The sequence below is a fragment of the Pleurodeles waltl genome, chromosome 10 (assembly GCF_031143425.1).
Source record: "Pleurodeles waltl isolate 20211129_DDA chromosome 10, aPleWal1.hap1.20221129, whole genome shotgun sequence".
NCBI classification, from domain to species: Eukaryota; Metazoa; Chordata; class Amphibia; order Caudata; family Salamandridae; genus Pleurodeles; species Pleurodeles waltl.
Genome location: NC_090449.1, coordinates 914962398 through 914985747, shown reverse-complemented (window position 1 = coordinate 914985747; position 23350 = coordinate 914962398). Strand labels below are relative to the sequence as shown.

General features: G+C 46.8%; 1 protein-coding gene across 3 annotated transcripts in view; it reads left to right on the top strand.

Moving 5' to 3' along the window:
- LOC138262023 (ATP-dependent translocase ABCB1-like) overlaps positions 1-23350 on the top strand; it is a 935493-nt gene that overhangs the window by 728794 nt on the left and 183349 nt on the right. For all 3 annotated transcript variants that reach the window (XM_069211682.1, XM_069211683.1, XM_069211684.1), the window contains one exon: positions 9428-9584. In XM_069211682.1, coding sequence (XP_069067783.1) covers positions 9428-9584 — 157 coding nt within the window. The remainder of the gene's footprint in view (positions 1-9427; positions 9585-23350) is intronic.

The window sequence follows — 23350 nt, the reverse complement described above, 5'->3', positions numbered from 1 at the left end:
ACAGAATGGATAAATCCTCTTGATGCATCAGGCCCTTAGTCTCAAAAATAGAAGTTCAAGATCTTTAGTAGTGCAAGGCAGCAACAGGCTGTTCTCAAGGAGTACGCCATGAGGCTGGACACTGTCTTCGCAAAGTCCAGCTGGAGAGGATTTACCCTTACATAAAGACTGAGGCCCTCATTATGACTTTGGTGGTCCAAGGACTGCCAAAGCTGCGGTGGCGGTGGGACCGATGCACTCCAGGTGGTCAGACTACCAAGGGACCGCAGCCACTGCCAGGATCATGGATCCTTGCTACATGATGGCTGTTGAAGTCAAGGACAGCCACACCGGTGCTCAGTTCAGCACTGCCGTGCTGATCACAAGTACCCTTTCCACCAGCCTTTTCATGGTGGGATCCCCCAGCATGAAAAGGCTGGCAGAAAGACAGTGCCGGGCCACAGTTGGGCCCCTGCACTACCCATGACCATGGACCACAGGGACAGACAGTGCACACTGCGAGGTTGCTGGAGGACCCCTCTGTACGATGGCATTTGCCTTGGCCTGCCAGACTCGTAATCAGGCCCTCAAAGTAGGAGTAACCTGATTCTTCAGCCCAGCACAATGCACTTGTTCAGATCAACTTGCAGGTTTGTCCCAGGTGTCTAGAGGTCTTTGAAGAGAAAATGTTTCAAGTCAAAGGTTTTCAGGGCTGGTAGGGGAAGTCCATCCAGGCTTAGTCCAGTGTTTCAAGGCCAGGATTCACTCCAGCAAAGGCCAAAAGCCAGTTCCAGGGCAGGCTCAGTTTGGAACTGGTGAGCCTGGAAATTGCAGTGACAGCTTTTTGTAGCCTGTTGTATCCCTGTAGCATAAACAGGAGGTCAGCCTCATGGCCGTTGAAGTCCACTTTTGTCCTGGGTACAAAAGGGATCTGGTTCAGTCTTTCAGGATTCATCACTGTTCATAGACAGCAGGTCCAGTCTTTTTCTGTTCTTCTTCAGGTCCAGAAAGTGTTCTCCGGAGGGTACTTGTAATGCCACAATTATTCCTAGCCCCAGCTTGTGGATGGGGTGACTCCTGCAACCTTCCTAACCAATATGGTAAAAGTTCCCTTATGTTACACTACCTACTTCTGCAGCACTTCCTGTGTGTCCTTTGGTAAACAATCACATGAGCTACTCTCTGGCTAAATTCAAGATGGTGCAACCCTTCTCCCAACATGCAAAGCCTGTTTTCCCTCCTCAGCGGTGTGGCCAAGTAAATGAGCAGCCACCCCCAACCTCTGTGGTCTAACCAGTCAAAAAAAGGTGGGGCCATCCCAGGTGTAATATGACATCTGCCTGTGACAGGGGAGGCCTCTTTGAAGTAAACTAATATCCGGGGCACAGACCACATGTTCATCCTGCCACAGGAACACAAATTCCTCTATAAAATTACCTCCCCATACTTAGGCTGTTTTGTCTGCTCTCTGAGCAGTTTTATCAGCTCAATCGGGGCTTGAGCACTGAGAGGGCTGCAGGTGAAGGCTAATGCGAATTAGCCTCCAGATGATTTGAGTAGGGAAAAGGTAACTTCCTAAAAGTGTCTTTTTCCTAATATGTTTTACAAACTAATCTCACCATTAAATTGGGACTTCAATACATATTACAAATAGTTCTAGAATGCTGTTTGTATGTGTTTATTCATTAACCACAGCATTCATAAATGTAATAGTGTATTCCAGTGATTTTCTATGGAACAGCCAGCCTTGCTACAGTGAAAAAAAATATCGGTGCTACTAATTATGAGGTCAGGTTTAACATTAATTGTCTACATGTCCATCGTTTAAACACCATGCACCCTGCCTTGTGGGCTATTAGGCCTCCGTTGGAGTGACATATTAATATTTAAGGGGAAGATTTCACCTGTCAAAAGGGTTTATTATGACAAGATGAGTTGCAGTTTTTACACTGCTACAGTCAGATTACATTGACATTATTAGTGCCTCATTTCTGTGGCCACTGTAGTGGATGATATAAAATGTGCTGCAGTGGCATGTTCCTTACAGGCCCTCGGTATATCATGTACCATACACTAGGGTGTCCTTGGTAAGTTACATTTTAAATTATGAGTATACCAAGTCAACCATGTGAAAAGGGGGTGGATAGGCACTTAACGTCTGGATAGTAGAGGTAAAGTGCACAGAGTTCCAGAGCCAGAAAAAACAGTGTGGGTGTACACCACGCAAAAGCTGGTTATTCCCTACAGCATCTCACACTAGAAGTGATAACTTGTTTCACTAGTGATGAAGTATTCTTTAAAGGGCCTGATTTTGTGCATTGCATTGAGTTATTATTTTTGGAAGTGAGATGCTTTTATTTGCAATCTCAGTTTGTTCTTCACATATATTTTCTTCTAAGATACAGGCTACTAATATCCTCCACAATGAACCTAGGCACATGCCAATGTTCCTACTATTGTGAAAGTCTAAGCCCACATGGACTGCAACATTCAAACATTTTAAAACACTTTGCTTTTCCCTTTCCAAATTTTCATTGTTCTACGAGGGAAACAATTTCAAAAGTAACAATAGATTTACTCTTTCTAACTCCACATCTGCATACTTTAAAAATCTTTGCATCACCAAGGTACCTGTTTATGGAGCTAGCTGTAGAAACTCTAGACTTACTTGTCAATATTTCAGTTTCAAAATTTCTTTTGCTGGATATTCTGTGCCATCAACATTCTGTATTTGTATTCTGGCTGCACACCTCATTAACCATACACTTTCAGACATCATGTGTAATATGTTTCATTTTCAACTGTTCATCAGTATATTTATAATTCATATCACCCAAAAGCAATACATTAACTTGAAGAACTGTTTAACGTATCTCCTTATTGCTGCATGTCAGCTTTTGGACTTCTCTTTCTACTTATTGCGTGACCCACATATTTTATGGCATACTTTAAAAATATCTATTTCTGACATGCAACTATAGAGATCAAATGCTTTGTTACACATCACATTTCTCAAAATACATTTTTCTACCACATGGTTTAATCGAGAACCTGTACTGCACTCTTTTTAAATCAGGATAGAGACTGTTTTTTTGTTGTTTTTTTTGTCTCGTGACAACATATCTGATCTATGGAAAAGGACAAAAGTGCAACCTACTTCATCCCATTATAACCACATAATTACAAACCCACATCAAAGGTCAAATGTAACTGTCAATTATGGTAAAGCAGATGAGTTGTCTTATCATCTTTCCCCATTCCCGTTGTGTTATTTTGCTAGGGTGAACGCCTCCGCAGAGGTTAATTAATTGATGCTTATTTAGGAGCAAGGCTCTCTGTACATTATATTAAATTAACAGTTTTTCAGTCCCATATCGACAGAAAACAAGAGCAGGGCTTAGTCACTTAGAAGTATCTAACAATTTACATGCCAGCCTCACAACAATCAGAGAATAAGAAACATATTTTAATAGTGCAGATGGGTGAGCATCTAAAAGCTCGAGCTAGGCTTGAGCCTGAAGCCTTGCTCTGGAACAACTCAAGGTCCTGTTTGAACTTCAAGCCCATTAAGAGTCGAGCTTTCATGTTGCTTCTGCCTGCTTTCCTCCCTGTACCAGGAATGTGTTATGACCAAAGCGGCAAACAATGGAACTCAGGAACCAGGCTTGAGTCTCAGAGTTGGCTCAACATCCTTTGATTCTGGGCAAATCACTTAATCTACCCACGACTATAAACAATGCATGTGACTCTGTGTTATGTAATTGGTGCTCATGTAAAGTTCTCCAATACCTTTGGTTCAAGTGCTCACTTGATTTTAAAAACTGCAGAAAAATGCATTTAGAGGTAAAAACAAAACCTTTGAATAAGGAAAGACAAATAGATACCCATTTACTGGCTGATTTGTACAGAGCAAAACTAGAAACCTGGACAAATCCCAGATTTCCTGCCTAAATTGTGTGATCTTAGGCAAACATTTTTTTCACCAAAATATTTCAATATTGCATATGAAAGCCTTTTCAAATCTATAAGTTCAGACTGTGAGTTGTGCAAAAGTATCACTTAGTGATCAGTGCAGTTGTTGTAAATTGTGTATTGGTAAGGGCAGGGAGGTACCTACACTTAGTAATAGGCCACAAACCCCCACTAGGTCCAGTCAAAGTCTCAAATAAATTAATCCTTGCTCAACCCTTGGTATCTTGACCACGAGCAGTTAGGCTTAACTTAGGAGACAGGTATGTAAGGCATTTAATATCAACAAAACAGTGAATAAGTGAAACACAAAACACAATAAGAATCTAACACCAATTTATAGACCTAGAATATATTTTTATCCTTACAATGACACCAAAATGACAAAAATTCAATATAGGGAACCAAGATATGAATTTTTAAAGATTGAGGGGGTTATTACAACTTTGGAGGAGGTGTTAATCCATCCCAAAAGTGACGGTAAAGTGACGGATATACCACCAGCCGTATTACGAGTCCATTATATCCTATGGAACTCGTAATACGGCTGGTGGTATCTCCGTCACATTTGGGACGGATTAACACCTCCTCCAAAGTTGTAATAACCCCCTAAATGCTTTTTAGCGCCTAAAAACAAAAAGCGCCATTCTGGAAATCTGGTCGCACTCGACTGGGGAAAATTCAAAAGTTGAGGCTGACCATGATGGAGTCCTGCTATGCTACATTGAATGAGACGCCTCAGTTAAAATTTTACCTTCACACTTAGGAAATTTCTTGAAGATTTCCCTCTCACCGGGACAAAGCATCAAGTTGAGTTTGATGTTGCTGGAGCCCTCTTTGGATACACGGCGCAGGAGGCCTTGGTCAAGTTTTCTATGTTCAGACTGAGACACTTCTTCAGGAAGATTTCCTCCGACCGGGACAAAGTCGAATGTTGAGGCTGACCGCAATGAAGCCCTTCTCTGATACACGGTATGGGAGGCCTTGGTCAAGATTTTACCTTCGGACTTAGAAACTTTTTGGGATCTTTTTTCCTGACGTTGGACAGCCCTTCTCAGCAAGCCGATTTTCATGCATCATCGTCGGATTGTCTTTCCACTCGTCCTCAGTCAAATCCTGGAAGTCTGGGGCTCTTGAGCCTTCCAGCAGGATGAACCTGCAAGGCCGGATCACAGTCAACATGGGCCGGATTGACTCTCGCCATCGTGTCGGTCCACTTTTGGAGTTTTTTTCCAGAGTTGCTCCAAACTCTCCAAACTTCCGAATACCCTTCCAGAAGCACTTTTGAGGTAATTCACATGTCTACAACTCACCCCAAGGTTCCAGAAGCTCTGAGCTGCTCCTTGGGGGTTAGGACTTCAACTCCCAGAATGCACCTAGTCAAAATCCTTAAATGGCGACTGGTAAATGGTCAGCTGAGTTATCTTTGCAGGACTTGATGCAGGGGAATATGGTCAGGTCCTTTCTACCTGTAGCTTACAGGTACAGAGAGTACCTTCATGAGGTTGTAGAAATACAGAAAAGTCCTTTTCTTGGTGAAGCCCAATGTGTGCAGCGTGTGGAGTCGTTCTGAGTGCAGTGTCCAGGTGCAGACCAGGGGTCCAGCAGGGCAGTCCTTCTTTTTCTTGTCTTTTTCCAGTAGGGAAAGTCTGGGGCAGCTCTGCCATATTTATCCTTGATCTTAGGGTGGAAAAAAGGGGGGTGCCCCTGTCCAATCACATGCAGGCCACCACCCTCTTGAGCAAAAATCAATCCAAGGGAGCACATTCCTCCAAAATGGCAACATTTCAATCTTAGAGTTTAGACCTGGCTGAGCCCACTCACAGGTGTGGCTAAGTTTCACTTAACACACCCTTTTCCAGCCCTCTCTTAATCTAATCAGGGGGCTCCTCGGTGTCTGTGGCTGCATGAAATGGGGGAGGTCCTATTGCTGTCTCAAATGTACTTCCCTTCTTTGAAGTCCAGTTTGGCTATTCTCCCCCCCATCCTGTTCTACCATCTGCTGAGGTAGATCTCCTCCCACCTGATGCTGCCTTTATTTTAGCCCAGGCCCCTTCACACCTCATCAAGGCAGCCTGGCTCAGGCTGCCAGAGGCTCACCAACCAGAGAAGTGTACCACAGGGCTGAAATTGGCAACTTTTATCAAGAGTTCCAAAACTCTTTCCCTGTCCAAGTTATATTAAATGCAAGAGTAGCAAGTTGTTGGATTTATTATAACTTGTAATTTGATACTAAACTTGCTATATTTAGCTCCTTCCTATGGAAAATAAGACTTTGTGATTTTAAAATAAAGTCTCTCCATGTAAGCCTATGGAGCCCATTCATTAATATGGAGAAAATGAATATGGCAATTTTTCCCTCACCAGGGCCTATAAAACATCTTTATATACAAGTCCCTGCTAATAGGTACACTGCACCCAACCCTGGGGCACTTAGGGCATACCTTAGGGGGGAATGTATATGTAACAATAAGGTAGCTTAGGACTTGGGAAGTACTTTTAATTCCAAAGTCGAATTTGGGTTAACTTTAACTTAAAAGGAGCCAACAAGCTAGGCCTGCTTTTAAGAGGACATTGGGCACCACAGCAGTGCACCTATGTGAGTACTACTTGTGCTAAGGCCCATAAACCTACATGCTGTACCACATACTGGGGACTTATAGGTAGGTTGGTACAGCCAATTCTAATTAGCTTAATTTGCATAGACCATTTAAATCAGAGTACAGGCCCTGGGACTGTTTAGTAGTGCTTAGGGCACCATCAGAGTCAAGAAAACACCAGTATGAGTGGAAAATGGCGACAAAAAGTGAGGGGGCTTCTGTTATCAGCCCAGTTTGCCCACAGCAGTGCTATAATGTGCCCTATTAATGTTGAAGCTTCCACATACTAAATTTGTTTTTCAACTTTAAAGAAGCTTTAGCATATTTTACATGGTTTGTTGTATTATTTACAAAACACATATTTTCGGGGTTCGGTTCTTGTACAGCCTCAAAGATCCAAGCCAGACCCTTAGCTCGCCTCTGGTTCAGCTCTCCCTGTTAATTTGTTGGCTCACCAAGCTCTATCTAATAGTGGTGGAAAAATGCAAACTTGTTTTAAATGTTGTGGAAACTCTTGACAGGCTATTAGCTAGGACGTGATTGTTATTGTAATTTGTTGCCTATCGGTCTTTACAGTCTGTGCTGTGGATTAACATAGGCTTGGGGAATGTTTTTTTCTGTTGTTTCTTGCATTATCTTGGAGGCTCTGTGTTCTGGCTGAAGTCCCACATGCTTTGCAACCACTACTAAGTGCTTGGTGTCAACGAGCATATGCAGTTATTTAAAGACTCATGAAAAAGCATTTCATTGTATGTGATGGTAATTTTTGTTGTGCTATTATCTCTATGGCTTTCTGAGACTCCACCTGTAAGATTAATTTATGCAGTCTGCATTCATCCATAAACTCACTCATCCATTTACCTATCCATGCACTCAACCAATTCATTTGTGTAATAACTCAATCATAGATTTATGCACTCAATCATTCACCCATTTATGCACAAACTGATTTACCCATTCATCCATCAATATGCTGATTCACTCATTCCTTCATAAATCAGTGTGCCTGCTTATCCTTCCATACATGGAATCATATTTACCTTCACGCACTCAGCAATCCGTACATAGATGAAAAACAACTTCTCTCTTTCACTTCAAAGCAGACCTATTTGCTTTGCTAATGTCTGTTTTTTTGGACTGCCCCGAGTAATGGAAATACCTCTTTCAATGTGGATTGGTAATTTTGCTGTCAATAGAATGCCAAAATACCAGAGTCTAAATGACTAAGGTGAAATATAAGCTTTAAGTGTTCTTAAATAACTCTCATCATAATACAAATTATGGTATAACTAATACATTATCGAGTTACTTGTAAGTAGCTTTGGGTAATTAAGCGTTATTACATATTCATATATAAATGAATTTAGGAGATTATGTACAGAATGGCATGGCTGTAACATGAACTGCATTTCCTTTAAGTGGAGAAACCAACGTACCCTTCTACTTTTTTTTATGTGATCAACATAAAGGAGGTATTTACTCCAACATTTATTGCGCATTTTGGTTCACAGATTTTTTTTAATTCTGACTTGTATTAAACTGATTATAATAACTTCAACTGCATGGTATGTTTAATTCTGCACTTGCTTTATTCATCGACAGCAAACATCCTCTCTCTTTCATACTGAAGAACATTATTTTTAGGGGCATAAATACTAATTTTTGGCGCAGGGCAGCTCAGCAAGTCACCTTGCGGTGCTGCACTGTGTCACAGGAAAAGAGGAGAAATTTCATGTATGTATTCAATATGGTACATTCCTGTCCTTTCCTGCGCAGGTGCCATTTTGGCTGCCTAGCGCCAACACAGACACACTTGCACCATCCTGCAAGGGTGCATGCGTTGCATGCAGGAATGTTTTTGTTTAGGAATGGCCACCTTCCTGCACAAAAGCGATCCTAGGAGGCTTTTTCCTGCACAGTCCTGGGAGGCACTCTGCAACACACATTGAAAGAGGAAAAAAGAGGAGAAATTGTGATATTTCTCCTTTATTCACCTCCCCTAGAGAGGCATAAGGTTTTGGTGCATCCTCAGGTTTACAAGTTCTTGTAAATCTGGGGATGCGTCAAAATCCATGGATGTTGTGTTGCAACACCCACTGCAAAGCCCATGGAATGCCTACCCAGGACAGAGTAGCGCAACACAGTGAGTTGCTCTGCATTGCACTACTCCATATTTATGAGGCAACTCAAAGTCAAAGTCATGCAAAGTGGCTTTGCGTGGCTTCATAAATCTGACTTAGAGCCTTGCATCACACATGTACCACTTTGCATGGCTCAAACGTACGCAAGGCTTGCATAAATATGCCCTCAAGGATTTACCCAATTTGTGAGATGGATGACTGATTGACCATGTATTAGAAGGAATAAAGTACCCTCTGACTCACATTATAAGGATTTTACAAGTCACAATATAGTTCCATGACCTTATAAAGGAACTCACCCTTTGGTTTCGTTCTTTCATATGGTCAGGGAACTCCTCGGTGACATGAGGTATATCCTTAAAATTAATGACATAGGGGCTTAATCCCATAAATCTAAGAATGGACTTCAGCCAGTTTATTGAATAAAATTAGCTTTGGTTGTTTTGAAAAGTCTAATATGAATGTTCTGTTTTAATACCAGAAATATGCAATCCTGCAGAATGTTTTCATCCATTACCTTTAGCCATGGCAGACATCTCATTAATGATTTTTTATTTCATGCGGCAGTGGTCACTATTATTGTTCAAAAACACTAATTGTATCTTCTGCTGATATATGGGTTGTTAAAGCATATCGATTTAGATTTAGCAATGAAGAGGAAAATTGTTTTGAGAAATATATAGTATGATCATTTATATGATATTTAAAAAATGTATTACTTTGTGCTCATTTTTCCAGTGTGTATAATACCGCTCTGTTTTCTGCCATAAGTATCGGACAGTACAGTGTTCTTGCACCAGACTTTGGTAAAGCAAAGATTGCTGTTCAGAGAATTGCTAAACTTTTTGAAAGGAAACCATTAATAGACAGCTACAGCGAAGATGGAAACATATTGGTGAGCATTTACCCTGAACTCTAGTATATTAAATTCGAAAATACAGTCTACTGTTTAAAAATTATATCTCAGTCATTCTTCTATTTCACAAAGTCTACGTTTAAATATGTAAAACACAGTTATTTGTCTATGACCTCTTGTGGCTGCCTGTGTTAGAGTAATGAGTTTTAGTCGTTTTATCACCAGTTGATTTTTTTTGGTGTTCTCTAGAAACTTTTTAGAACATAAAGTCCGCTGATTACTACATTCAGTTTTGATATCTGTATTATAAATAAACACAGTTTTAACATGTTTTCTAATTGTACTCAGGTAAGTCCATTTAATATGGTAGGAGTATTCAAAGCACAAGTGTTCTAGGGATTTATAAAATCAAATCTAATATATATATTATATATGTTTAATTAAAATGAGTTATTCTAACAAAAACAACTTACATCTATTCACATATATTGTATGTGTAGATGACGGCTAGCCCATCCAAAACTTCTGCATGATGCTATTCAAAATAGTTGCTCCACGAAGTAAGACTTTTGGCTTTAAGTCTACCCTCTTTTATTACATCATAGGCACTTGAAAATGGAGGTCAGCTTGGACTTCACCTTAACTCCAACTTTAAGTTATTTTTTGTTTTCTTTATTAACCTTGTACTTTGAGTATCTCTGACACGTTTTTGTTCTGTAGCTTTTTTTGCTACTTTTCTGATTTAGCAGTCATAGTTGTTTACAATTCGATCTTTTTTTTAATCTGTTTTGTAGTGAGCCACCCGGACTGCTATGAATGCCGAGGCGTCCCGGATGTACACTGCATGCATCCTCTGGCCAGGCGTGGCCAGAGGCTAAAAATAAAAGGGTAGTAGACCACTCTGGATCTTTATGCCCATACTATGTCACTCGTGTAGGGCGTCCATTATTTGCATTGTACGATTGCAAGGCGTAGGCCTCGTGGCATTGAGGTACAACTTGGGGGCCCATTTCATTTCACTGCTTTGGGACCCAGCATATGTCACTCCCATTGGACACACACAACAATGGCTGACAAAGTTAACATGCCCCCACAGCAGGCACAACAGCATGGCAGAGTCCCACATCAACACAGCTCGTCAGTGGAATACAGCCATTCAGCGAATTGGCAGACCCGGCCACAGCAGCACCCCAGTGGTAGATATGGATTGAAAGATTAGAAAACTACTTCATAGCAACCAGGAAAACAAATGAAACTGTCAAGTTCTCTCTACTGCTTCACTATGTTGGGGATGAGATCCATAAACTATTCAAGCATCTGCTCAACACTGGAGCAGCGTCTCATTATGGCGCAGCAGTAAAGGCCCTCAAAGGCCATTTTGACCACCAACTAAACCCTGACTTTGAGCAATTCAAACTGTGCCAAGCCCGCCAGAAGGAAGGGGAAACTATTGATGCATTCTACGCATGGCTATGCGAGCTAACCAGCATGGGCACAGCAGACGACTAGCTCAAAGAGTTCAGAGCACAACTAATTCAAGGATGTTGCTGCAAGACATTGAGAGGCCTCATCTTACCCCAACCCAACATAAGCCTCAACGACATCCTTTTCAGGCCAGGTCACACGATCTCTCAGTGGCAAGAGCATCTGAAATGGACTTAGCAATCCAGCAGACACCAGAAAATGCGCTTACCAACAAATCAGATTGTGCAGATGCTTTAACCAGAAGTGGGAAACCTAGGAGACCCCAGACTCCAAAGCCCAACACACCCTGATCTCATTGTGGCTACTGCGGAAGAACACCTCCCAAATGAATGCCCAGCCCAAGGACGTACATACTCAAACTGTGGGAGACAAAATCACGTTGCATCCATGTGCAAAGGAGACAACGAAACAGAGGAACGAGAAGGAGGTGGATGCCGACTAAGGTGATACGTCAGCTATCCCTGAGCGAGCTGCAACTAAAGGAGCAACCTCATACTTAATGAGATGCCAACAACCAGAAAATGAATCACTGTCGAATGAAGAGGAAGACATATTCCTCATTTCATTTGACAACAAGCTAACAAAGCACAGAAAACCACAACCAGCATGCTTGATTGAAGTAGAAGGCTTAAAAATCACAGCCTTCATCGATACAGGAGCATAAAGTCAATGTGATGGGCATCTAACAATACTGCTGCCTCAAGCTTAGACCTTCACAATCACCATTTTGCACAAAAATCTTCTCATATGGTATCCGGATGCCTCTGCCACTCAAAGGCGGCATGGCACTATGCATCATATCAAACAGCCAAGAGATCCAGACAACCTTCTATGTGGTCGACAAAGGAGCTGACACCTTGCTGGCAAGCCATGCAGCCAAAGACCTGGGGCTAGTATCATTTGCATGCAGCATCAAATCCAGTCAGACAGGATAATTATTACAACATTTCCCAAGTCTTTTTGAAGGGCTCAGTGCCTCAAGGCCCCTCCTGTTCAACTGCACATCCACACAACTGTCAAACCCATGGACCTGCACAACCGGCGGGTACCTTTCCATCTGAGACCCCTAGTGGAGGAGGAGCTTAAGTGGTTGGAAAATCTAGGAGACATCAAGAGGTTACTGGGCCCACACCGTGGGTTTCCCCAATCATCATTGCCAAGAAGCCAAAACAACTTGGCATGGTGCGCCTCTGCATTGACATGAGGCTTCCCAACAAAGCCATTAAAAAAGCGAGACACCCGACCCCAACCATGGTAGACATTATAGCAGACCTCAATGGAGCATGGTGGTTCTCTAAACTAGACCTAAGCTCAGGCTACTACCAGCTGCTCTTAGTGGAAGGAAGGCGCTACATTACCACATTCTTAAACCATTAGGGCTCCAAAAGATACAAAAGGTTGAATTTCAGGATCTCATCTGCCGCAGAAGTATTCCAGGCAGCCTTCAACAAAACCCTCTCAGGACTCCAGGGAGTTATGAACATAAATGATAATATTTTAATATTTTCAACCACAATGGAGTAACACCAGAAACACCTGAAGGCTTTATTGAAACACCTCTGGAAATACATAGTCATGCTAACGAGGACAAGTGCTCCTTCTTACGAAACACCATTGAGTTCTTCGGCTACGTGTTCAACCAGGGTGGTGTACAAGTAGACCTGAGAAAATTGTAGGCCATCAAGCAAACCACGGCACGCACCATGGTATGTAACGTCAGCAGCTTCCTTGGAATGGCCCCGTAGTGCAGCCATTTTATCCCCAACCTAGCCTTAGTCATGGAGCCTCTGAAAAGCAGAAACCACATGGAGGTGGGAACAACCGAAAGAACAAGCTTTTCAGAAAGTCAAGCCAGCACTACTGAGCAAACCCAAAATGGCTTACTTTGACCCCACCCGACAGACAGAGCTGCTAGTAGACGCTAGCCCAGTGGGAGTCGGCGCAGTACTAATACAGGAGGAGGAACCTTGCAAGTGGGTGCCGCTAGCATTTGCCAGCCAGTTGCTCACCCAAACAGAGACCAGACATGCCCAGGTAGAAAGAGAGCGACATAAGTGATTAAGAGGGCCTGCACCCATTTTCACCTATACCTCTGTGGGAAATCATTCACAGTAGAGGCCAACCATCAGCCCATCATCCTGCTATTTAGAGGCACTGCTCCACACTCCCATCTTGAATAGAACACTGGGATACACTACAGTTTCAGCATCGTATACAGACCAGGCGCCAAGAACCCCGCAGATCTTCTGTCATGCCATCTGGCCGAGAACACCAGGGAAACCGAGGAGAATGCCAAGGAATCTGATGACTACGCCCACCTGGTGACACATTGGCATGTCTGAGAGCAATAAACCTCAGTGAGATCCTGTAAGCCACCAAGAGTGACAATCTGCTAACAAAAATCATGGGTGCCCTTAAACCAGGGTCCTGGAAGAATTTTCTCAGTGATGCAAATCATTGGCAAGGAGTAGGGAGGGAGAACAATACACAAATGTAGAGGATCCTTTACAAACTCAGCACTTCCCTGGAAGGCCTAATACTACGGGGCCATCGACTAGGAAAACCTGCGTGCCTGCAACACCAGGTAACATCCCTTACACGTGGATGTCACCAGGGTACGGCGTAAATAAAGTCACATCTAAGATCCAAAGTCTGGTTCCCAAACCTCTAAGCAACTGAGCTCATACGGCGTTGCCCTGCCTGCCAGATTACAAGCACCCAAGAGGTGCCAGCACCCATCATCACAAAAGATCCATGCACTGCCCCATGGTCCAAAGTAAGCATGAATTTTGGAAGCTTTCCGGATGAAAGGATGACAATGCTCCTGGTCAATTGGCACTCCAAATACCCTGTAGTTGACGTTGTGGAGTCAACAGCATTCATCAACATGGTCCCCACTCTGGAAAAGATATTGGCACTATTTGGGCCACCCGACAAACTGAAAACCAACAATGGACTTCCATTCCAAGGGACCCATTTGAAAGAATTGCTAGAACACCTAGGGATCCAACACTGTCAAATGGGGATGTGGAACATTTTATGCACACTTTTAACAAAGCCCTGATGATAGCAGTCCTGGAAAAAACAGACCCAGAACTTAGTCTCCACAGGTTCTCAAATGAGTATCAAGTAACGCCACATTGCACCACTCAGCAAACGGTGTGGACCATGATGCAAAAAGGGAAGAGGCAGGACATGATCCCAACATATTCTGAATGGAATCCACCATCATATGGTTCACAGGAAAAACAAAACAGGTGTGAACAAAATAATGTCTGTGTCAGTGAAGGAAGGCATGCCAAAGTCCAGAACATCACACCTGGTGAAGAAGTAATCACCAGTCTGGAAATTCCAGACATCTTTCGAGCCCAGAGTCTGGAAGGTTGTCAATGTGGATGGAATGATGGTGACAGCTCACAAAGGTTTGGAGACTGTATCGAGGAACATATTATGGTTCTGAAAAATCTTGACTCCTACCTCACCTGCAGTAGAAAAGACAGAACAGACTGAGATGATGGACAATTTCATCGAAAGGAGCAAGGAACCCTGTCTGACCTCAAAGAGTGACAATCTACACCAAAAGCAGGAAAAATAACTTAGGAGTGAGAGCAGCCAGGTGGGATTGCAATCAGAGCAGAAAATGGGGAGATCTGATCATCCCTGATATGTCCTAAGACCCCATCCCCCACTGAGCCAATGGCTCAGAAACTATATGTGCGTAATTCAAAGTTAACAAGGAAGAACTCTAATACCAAGTTGAGGAAGGATGTAGTGAGCCACCAGGACTGTTATGAATGCTGGGGGTGACCCGGACATACACTGTATCCATCCTCTGGCCAGGCATGGTCAGAAGCTATAAATTAAAGGGTTGTAGACCGCTCAGGGTCTTTATACCCATACTGTATCACTAGTGTAGTGTGTCCATTATTTGCATTGTTTGAATGCAAGGCGTAGGCCTCATAGCACTGAGGCACAACTTAGGGGCCTGCTACATATTTATTGAAGCTACTAACAACAACATTGCAGAACATTGTCTTATAGAACTGAATAAAGCAATTGAGGCAGTACGTAAAGTCAAAGAGTAATCCAGTCACAAATAACAGCACATTACCATTGGTCAGTTCCATTCCACATGCAACGAGTATCAATGCAACCACAGATATCAACACTTGGCAGACCAGACAGTCCAAGTTGGCTTGCTTAGCCACAGCCTATATATATGGAAATAGTTCCACAGGAATCCTCTAAAAACCAGTCTGCAAGAATTCATAAGGTTAGTGAGGGAGATGCATGCATTTGTAACCACACTACATAAATTCAGTCACACTGTGCTGTAAAGTGGATTACTGGTAAGGGCAGGTAAGTACCAACACTTAGCAATAGGCCACTAACCCCCACTAGCTCCAGTTAGGTCTCAATAAATTAACCACAGCTCAAACCTTGGCAGCTTAGCAACGAGCAAAAAGGCTTAAGGTAGGAGACAAAGGGGGTGATTCTAACTTTGGCAGGCGGCGGAGGCCGCCCGCCAAAGTTCCCCCAACAGAATACCGCTATGCGGTCAGAAGACCGCCGCGGTTATTCTGTGTTTCCCGCTGGGCTGGCGGGCGACCGCCAGAAGGCCGCCCGCCAGCCCAGAGGGAAACCCCTTCCCACGAGGAAGCCGGCTCCGAATGGAGCCGGCGGAGTGGGAAGGGTGCGACGGGTGCAGTAGCACCCGTCGCGATTTTCAGTGTATGCACTGAAAATCTTTTAGGGGCCCTCTTACGGGGGCCCCTGCAGTGCCCATGCCAGTGGCATGGGCACTGCAGGGGCCCCCAGGGGCCCCACGACACCCCTCACCGCCATCCTGTTCCTGGCGGTCACAACCGCCAGGAACAGGATGGCGGTGAGGGGGTCGGAATCCCCATGGCGGCGCAGCAAGCTGCGCCGCCATGGAGGATTCCTTCAGGGCAGCGGAAAACCGGCGGGAGACCGCCGGTTTTCTGTTTCTGACCGCGGCCATACCACCGCGGTCAGAATGCCCTTGGGAGCACCGCCAGCCTGTTGGTCATTGACCGCCAGGGTCAGAATGACCCCCAAAGTGCGTAAAGCATTCAAATATCACAAAACAGCAATAAAATAAAACACAGGAAAAAGTTTAAAAATTCAAATTTATACAAATACGACATATTTTTATCTTTAATTTGACACCAAAACAATACAATCGGATAAGGGGTACAGGAGATATGAATTTTTAAAGAATAAATATTTTTTAGCACATAGAAAGCAAAAGAACCCCTCCGGATATCGGGTTGCACTTCGAACGGGGCAAAGTCAAAATTTTATGCTGTCTGCAGTCAAGCCCTGCTCTGCTACAGCAAGCGGGAGGCCTCGGTCAAAATTTACCTTCAGACTTAAGGCCAGAAGTACAAAGACCTTGCGCCCCTTAGCGCCACATTTGCGGCGAAACTGTTGCTGCAATTGTGATGCTAATGGGCCACTACCATAGGGCCATATTTACAAGGTGGCACAAACTAGGTTTGCACCACCTTGTAAACCCTTTGCGCCACATCATGCATAATATATGCATTAAAATGAGGTTCCTATTGATTTCAGTGGGCCTATTAACAAAATACTGGATTAGAGTCATTTTTTTACGCTAATCCAGTATAGCATTACAATAACGTAAAAAAATGATGCTATTGCTTCTAACATGCACCATGGTGCACCGTATTGTAAATACAGTGCTACCATGGGGGCGTTAGGGGGCACAAGGGGGTTCAAGAAAAGAGGTGCATCACTAGTGATGCACCACTTTCTTTTCAAATATGGCCCTTAGTCTTTTTTTGAAGATTTTTCTCACCGGGATGAAGTCACCAATCCGATCTGAGTTACCTGGAGCCCTCTTTGGATATGCATCGCAGGAGTTCTCAGTGAAGAACTTTACCTCTGGACTTACATGATTTTCAGGAAGGAAATCTTCATCCCAGCCGAAGGGGAAATTGGATCCGACGTCCCTGGAGCCCTCCTCGGAAACGCTGCGCGGGAAGTCTCGGTCAACTTTTTACATTCAGACTTTGTCACTTTTTTTGAGCTTTTTCTCTCCGATGTCAGACGACCCTCCACAGCAAGCCAATTTTGAGTCGATGTCGTAAAGTTGCCTCTCCAGGAGCTCCTTAAATCATGGAAATCTGGGGCTCTGGAGCTTTTCTGCGGGATGAACCTGCTGGTCAGGCCGGGTCGAGGTCGACCTAAGCCGGCTTGACTCACGACCTCGGGAAAACCCCTTTATGGAGATTTTTACCAAAAGTCCTCTAAACTTCTTCAAGCTTCTGAATCTTCTTCCAGAGGGCCTCTGTAGGATCTTTAGGGGTACACAACTCATCCCAAGGATCCAGAAGCTCTGAGTTGCTCCTTGAGGGTTAGGACTCCAACTCGTAAATGCAGTGATAGCTGGTCAGTTTCTTCAAATTTTGATGCAGGGGACTCTTGTTAGCTATTTTCTACCTGTAGCAAACAGGGAGCCCCTTCTTGAAGCCGTTGAAACCAGGCAAAGTCCTTTTAGTGGTGAAGTGTGCAGCTTGTGCAGTCCTTCAGAGTTCAGTGTCAGGGATCTAGCAGGGTAGTACTTCTTCTTCTTGTCTTGTTCCTTGTAGCGATCTGAGGTGTGGGTGCAGCTCTGCCATATTTATCATTGGGGGTGGAAAGTGGGGTGGGCAGCTGTCCAATCACAGGCAGGCCACCACCCTCTTGGATGACCACTTCCTGGGAAGTGTGGCAAAAGTCAATCCCGGGGAGCAACATTCTTTAAAAATTAAAAATGGCAGAAATTTAATTTTGGAGGTTAGATATGGCTGAGTCCACCTACTGGTGTGACTAAAATTCATTGACACACCCCTTTCCTGCCCTCTCCTAATCTAATCAAGGGTTCACCTGATTGTCTTGGTTTGCAGGAAAGAGGGGAGATCCTTAGCTGCTCCAAATGACCTTCTATCCTTTGAATACCAGTTTGGCCGCTCTCCCACCATCCTGTTTCACCATGTGGTGAAGCAGATGTCCTCCCCCAGGCACTTCCTTTGTCCTCAGCCCATCCCACTTCACCCCTCATCAAGGTAGCCTGTCCAGGTTGCCAGAGGCTGACCAATCAGAGAAGGTCACTACAGAGCTGAAGTTGGCAACTTTCAGGTAGAGTTCTAAAGCTCTTTCCTTAAACAAGTTATATTGAAATCAACATTCACATAACAATCAGTTTGATAACAAACTTGAAATATCTAGCTCCTTTTGGGACTTTATTAATTAAAAATAAAGGTGGTCATTACAACCTTGGCGGACGGTGTTAAAGCGGCGGTAAGACCGCCAACAGGCCGGCAGTAAAAAACTACTGTGGCGGAAACCGCCAACAAAGGCAGCCACTTTAACACTCCGACCGCCATGGCGGTACAAACAAACAGCGCGGCGGTCACCGCCAACAGACAGGCGGAGGACAAAGTACTGCCCACAGTATCACAACCTACCAATCCGCCACCTTTTCCGAGGCGGATTTACCGCTGACAAAAAAACGGCGGAAACAGGATTTCGAAGGGAAAACGCTCACCTCTACACACCCCATGAGGAACCAGGACGCCATGGAACCAGAGCTGCAGATCCTGCCAGCCCTTATCTTCTTGCTCCTCTACCAGGAGCACGAACGCTGGCGGCGAAGACCACGGTGAGCACTGCACCTACGACACAGGGGAGGGGGAGGGAAAAAACAGGGACACACATGCAACACCCCCACCCTCACCCATGACAACACACACACTAAGACATATCGATACATCAGCCGGTTGAGTGCCTGGGGTGGTTTGCCTACTGCTTTATCCTGGGGAGTGCAAAGCCACAGTCTCACAAGTCTCTACAGTGGGTGGTTTGCCCACTGCTTTATCCTGGGGAGTGCAAAGCCACGGTCTCTCAAGTCTCTACAGTGGGTGGTTTGCCCACTGCTTTATCCTGGGGAGTGCAAAGCCACAGTCTCTCAAGTGGAAGACAGTCTCAACTGGTTCTGGAGGGGCCTTTGTGCCCAGAGTGCTTCATCCTGCCAAGGACTGAGGTAGGGGATGTCTTTCTCCACTGGTTCTGGAGGGGGCTTTGTGCCCAGAGTGCTTCATCCTGCCAAGGACTGAGGTAGTGGATGTCTTTCTCCACTGGTTCTGGAGGGGCATTTGTGCCCAGAGTGCTTCATCCTGCCAAGGACTGAGGTAGTGGATGTCTTTCTCCACTGGTTCTGGAGGGGGCTTTGGGCCAGCGGTGCTTGTGGCGGCGGTGCCCTGTTCAGCGGTGCTTGTTGCAGCGGTGCCCTTTTCAGCGGTGCTTGTGGCGGCGGTTCCCTGTGCAGCGGTGCTTGTGGCAGCGGTGCCCTGTTCAGCGGTGCTTCTGGTGGCGGTGCCCTGTTCAGCGGTGCTTGTTGGCCCAGCGGGGCTGGTGCTGGCGGTCCTCTCTGGCCCAGCGGGGCTGGTGCTGGCGGTCCTGTCTGGTGCTGGCGGTCCTCTCTGGCCCAGCGGGGCTGGTGCTGGCGGTCCTCTCAGGCACAGCGGGGCTGGTGCTGGCGGTCCTGTCTGGCCCAGCGGGGCTGGCGTTGGCGGTCCTCTCTGGCCCAGCGGGCCTGGCGGTCCTGTCTGGCCCAGCGGGGCTGGTGGCGGTGGCCTCCTGGGCAGTGGGGATGATGGCGGTGGCCTCCTGGGCAGCAGGGCTGGTGATGGCGATGGCCTCCTGGGCAGCGGGGATGATGGCGGTGGCCTCCTGGGCAGCAGGGCTAGTGATGGCGGTGGCCTCCTGGGCAGCGGAGATGATGGAGATGGCCTCCTGGGCAGCAAGGATGATGGCGGTGGCCACTTGGGCAGCAGGGCAGGTGCTGGCGGTGGCCTCCTGGGCAGCGGGGATGATGGTGGTGGCCTCCTGGGCGGTGGGGATGATGGCGGTCTTCTCTGCCGTGCTTCTCTTCCCAGACTTGCTGACTGTCATGTGGCCCCACCTTGGAAGGTATCGCAGCTGACTCCACACTCCCACCTGTACCCCTGGGAGCGGCTTTGGTGGATGGAGTCTTCCCCCTCTCCCGCCGGGCACTGGCTAACGTTTGATGCTTTACAGGTGGGGGACTGTCCGTGCTGTGGATCCGTGCCACACTGGCTGCCCTGGTGGTCGGTGCACTCCAGATTCCGGTGACTACAGGCACCACTGGTCCCGGAGATGTTGTGGCTGAGGTGCTAGTTTGGGACCTGGAGAGTCGGGCCCTAGGAGACGGGCGGGGTGGGGGAGGTGTGGGAAAGAGGTCAAGGTTGGACAGGAAACGTTTTGGAGAAACACTGGGACGGGTAGCTGGAGGGGATTTGGGAGTGGAGGAAGAGGTTGTGGTTGTAGGAGGTGTTAGTTTGGTGACTTTGGGTGAAGGTGCATGCGCTGGAGGCTGTCGTGAGGTGGATGGCTGTTGGGTGGGTGTGTGCCTCCATTTGTGTATCTTGGGAGGTGGCGTCACAGACACACTGGGAGAGGACACAGGGGAAATGTGAATGGCAGTGGGGGTGGTGACTGCATGTAAGTGGGGTGTGGTGGTGTGTGTGCTGGCGATGGCAGTAGTGGCTGTAGATGTAGTGCATGCAGGTGTGAGTGTAGATGAGACTGGGAGGGAGGAGGGAGAAGAGGAGGAGGGGGACACGGTGGAGGCAGTGGATGTTGGTGTGTCTGCATGTGTGTGATGCTTGTATGAGTGCCTGTGGGATGTGTGGTGCTTATGTTTGCCTGAGCTTCCCTTTTGTGTTGACGTGTGTGCATGCTGGTCTGAAGGAGTGCTTGGGATAGGCTGATGTAGAGGGGATTGGGTCTGGGTGGAGGAAGTTGGAGGGGGGAGGCTAGACACAGGGACAATGGCTGCCATCAATGCTGAGGCCAGAGTCTGAAAAGCTCACTGAAGGGCCACCTGGCCAGAATGAATGCCCTCCAGGAATGCATTTGTTTGTTGCAACTGCCTTTCTACACACTGGATGGCATTCAAAATGGTAGACTGCCCAACAGTGAGGGACCTGAGGAGGTCAATGGCCTCCTCACTGAGGGCAGCAGGGGTGACTGGGGCAGGGCCTGAGGTGCCTGGGGCGAAGGTGATGCCCACCCTCCTGGGTGAGCGGGCACAGGTCAAAGGCTGAGGGGCTGCTGAGAGGGCGGTGCTGGTGGGGGGGTGGCGGCTGGACCTGTAGATGCGGGGGCACAGATGTTGCCGCCACCACAATGGAGCTCCCATCCGAGGACGAGTCCATGTCACTGGTGTCAGTTCCTGTCCCCGTCGTGGAGCTCCCCTCACCCTCTGTCCCACTGGTGAACTCCGAGTCCATAGTGTCGCCCTCCAGGGCCATGTGGGATGCAGCTCCCTCCTGCTCCGGTGCCACTGCTCCTCCGCCTGATGATGCTAATGCGCATAAGAACAGGGAGACCACAAAAAGGGGGGGACGACAGAAGAAAAACATGTTGAGTGCATGCATTACCGCTACCGTCGGCGGACACGACAGACAGAGAAGCCCCCTGCACTATGCCGCGCACTTGGGCTCCACTGTTCAATCCCTGGGACATGGCCTACAAGGCTATGGACGACATCTGCACACATGGATGACACAGGAGCCTGACTAGGTGTACTTGGTACTGTACACAGGTGGGGTGGGGTGGGGTGCCACAGGGTCTGCCAGAACAAGGGGACCTAACTAGCACACTCGCCCTGGCCCAGGGAAACCCACAGCCCACCTGAGAGTGTACTCACCCCCTTGTGGCTGCTGTGATGCCCCCAAGCGCCCATCCAACTCCGGGTACGCCACCGCCAGGATCCTAAACATCAGGGGGGTCATGGTGCGACGGGCACCCCTCCCATGTTGGGAGGCCATCCCCAGCTAGGCGTCCGCCGTCTTCTTGCTCCAGTGGCGAATGTCCTCCCATATCATACGGCAGTGAGTGCTTCGTCTGTCGTAGACTCCCAGGGTCCGGACGTCCTTGGCTATGGCACGCCAAATATCTTTTTTCTGGTGGGCACTGACCAACATGAATTGTACAGGGGGAAAAGAAAAGTTATTACCAAATGCACCATCACAGTCATTGGTCCCCATCCCTACGCTTGCCATGATGCACATGCACTCACCGTCGTTTCATGGACTCCGCAATCTCCCCCCCCATCATTCATCCACCCCACTCCACACAGGCATAGCCCATACAGCATGCTCTCAGTGTACTTACCTGTTTGTCTGGAGGACCGTAGAGTAGCGTGTACTGGGGGAGGACCCCATCCACGAGTTTCTCCAACTCCTCCGATGTGAAGGCAGGGGCCCTTTCCCCAGACACACGAGCCATTGTCTCTTCCAGACCGAGGTCACAGCAGCACTTGCAGTGTAGGTCCTCTCCTGTCGAAGATCAGGTATAGAGTGATTGAACAGATAGAAAATGGCGGTCACATCCACAGCGGTGCTTACCGTCACCACCGGCATTCATCGTCATTGGCTCCTGGGACCCATAGGGTCCAATCTTAACCAATGCAGCACTGCGCCGCGGTCTTTGACCACCTACCGTGATGGTGTACAACGCCAGCGCAGTTACCCCACATCCCATTGTCCCACTTTACAGGTCAGGCAGCCGCCATTTTAGGGGCCCACATGGCTTATTTTTTAACTGCTTCACACATACCTAGGCCTTGCCTCAACACTCATACAGGCCAATTTTCGGATTATGATTAGTGTTCGGTGTAAGCTGTGGGTACGTACCTCTGAGTTGGTTGACTCTGTGCTCGCTGTTGTCCTTCATAGGCATCCTCCGCTGGGACATGTGAGGAGATGGCGGCATCCTCCGGTGTACAGACCGCTGGTGGACCTGTCGACAATGGAGGAAAGACATGTGATCATCACCTACAGGTTTGACCGTGTCACAATCCAGGAACTGTGTGCCCAACTGGAGCCAGACCTGATGTCAGCTATCCGCCATCCCACAGGAATCCCCCCTCAAGTGCAGGTGCTGTTAGTACTCAATTTCCTTGCAGGGTGGGTCATTTCAAACAACAGTGGTCAAAGCATCGGGGATGTCCCAGCCTATCATAGGTGCCATTGATGGGACACATGTGGCTTTGGTACCCCCCGCAGGAGTGAACAGGTGTACAGAAACCGGAAGAGATATAATTCCATGAATGTGAAGATGGTGTGTTTGGCAGACCAGTACATCTCCCATGTTAATGCCAAGTTCCCCGGCTCAGTGCATGACGCTTACATCCTGTGGAATAGCAGCATCCCTTATGTGATGGGTCAACTCCAGAGGCACTGTGTGTGGCTATTAGGTGAGCACCT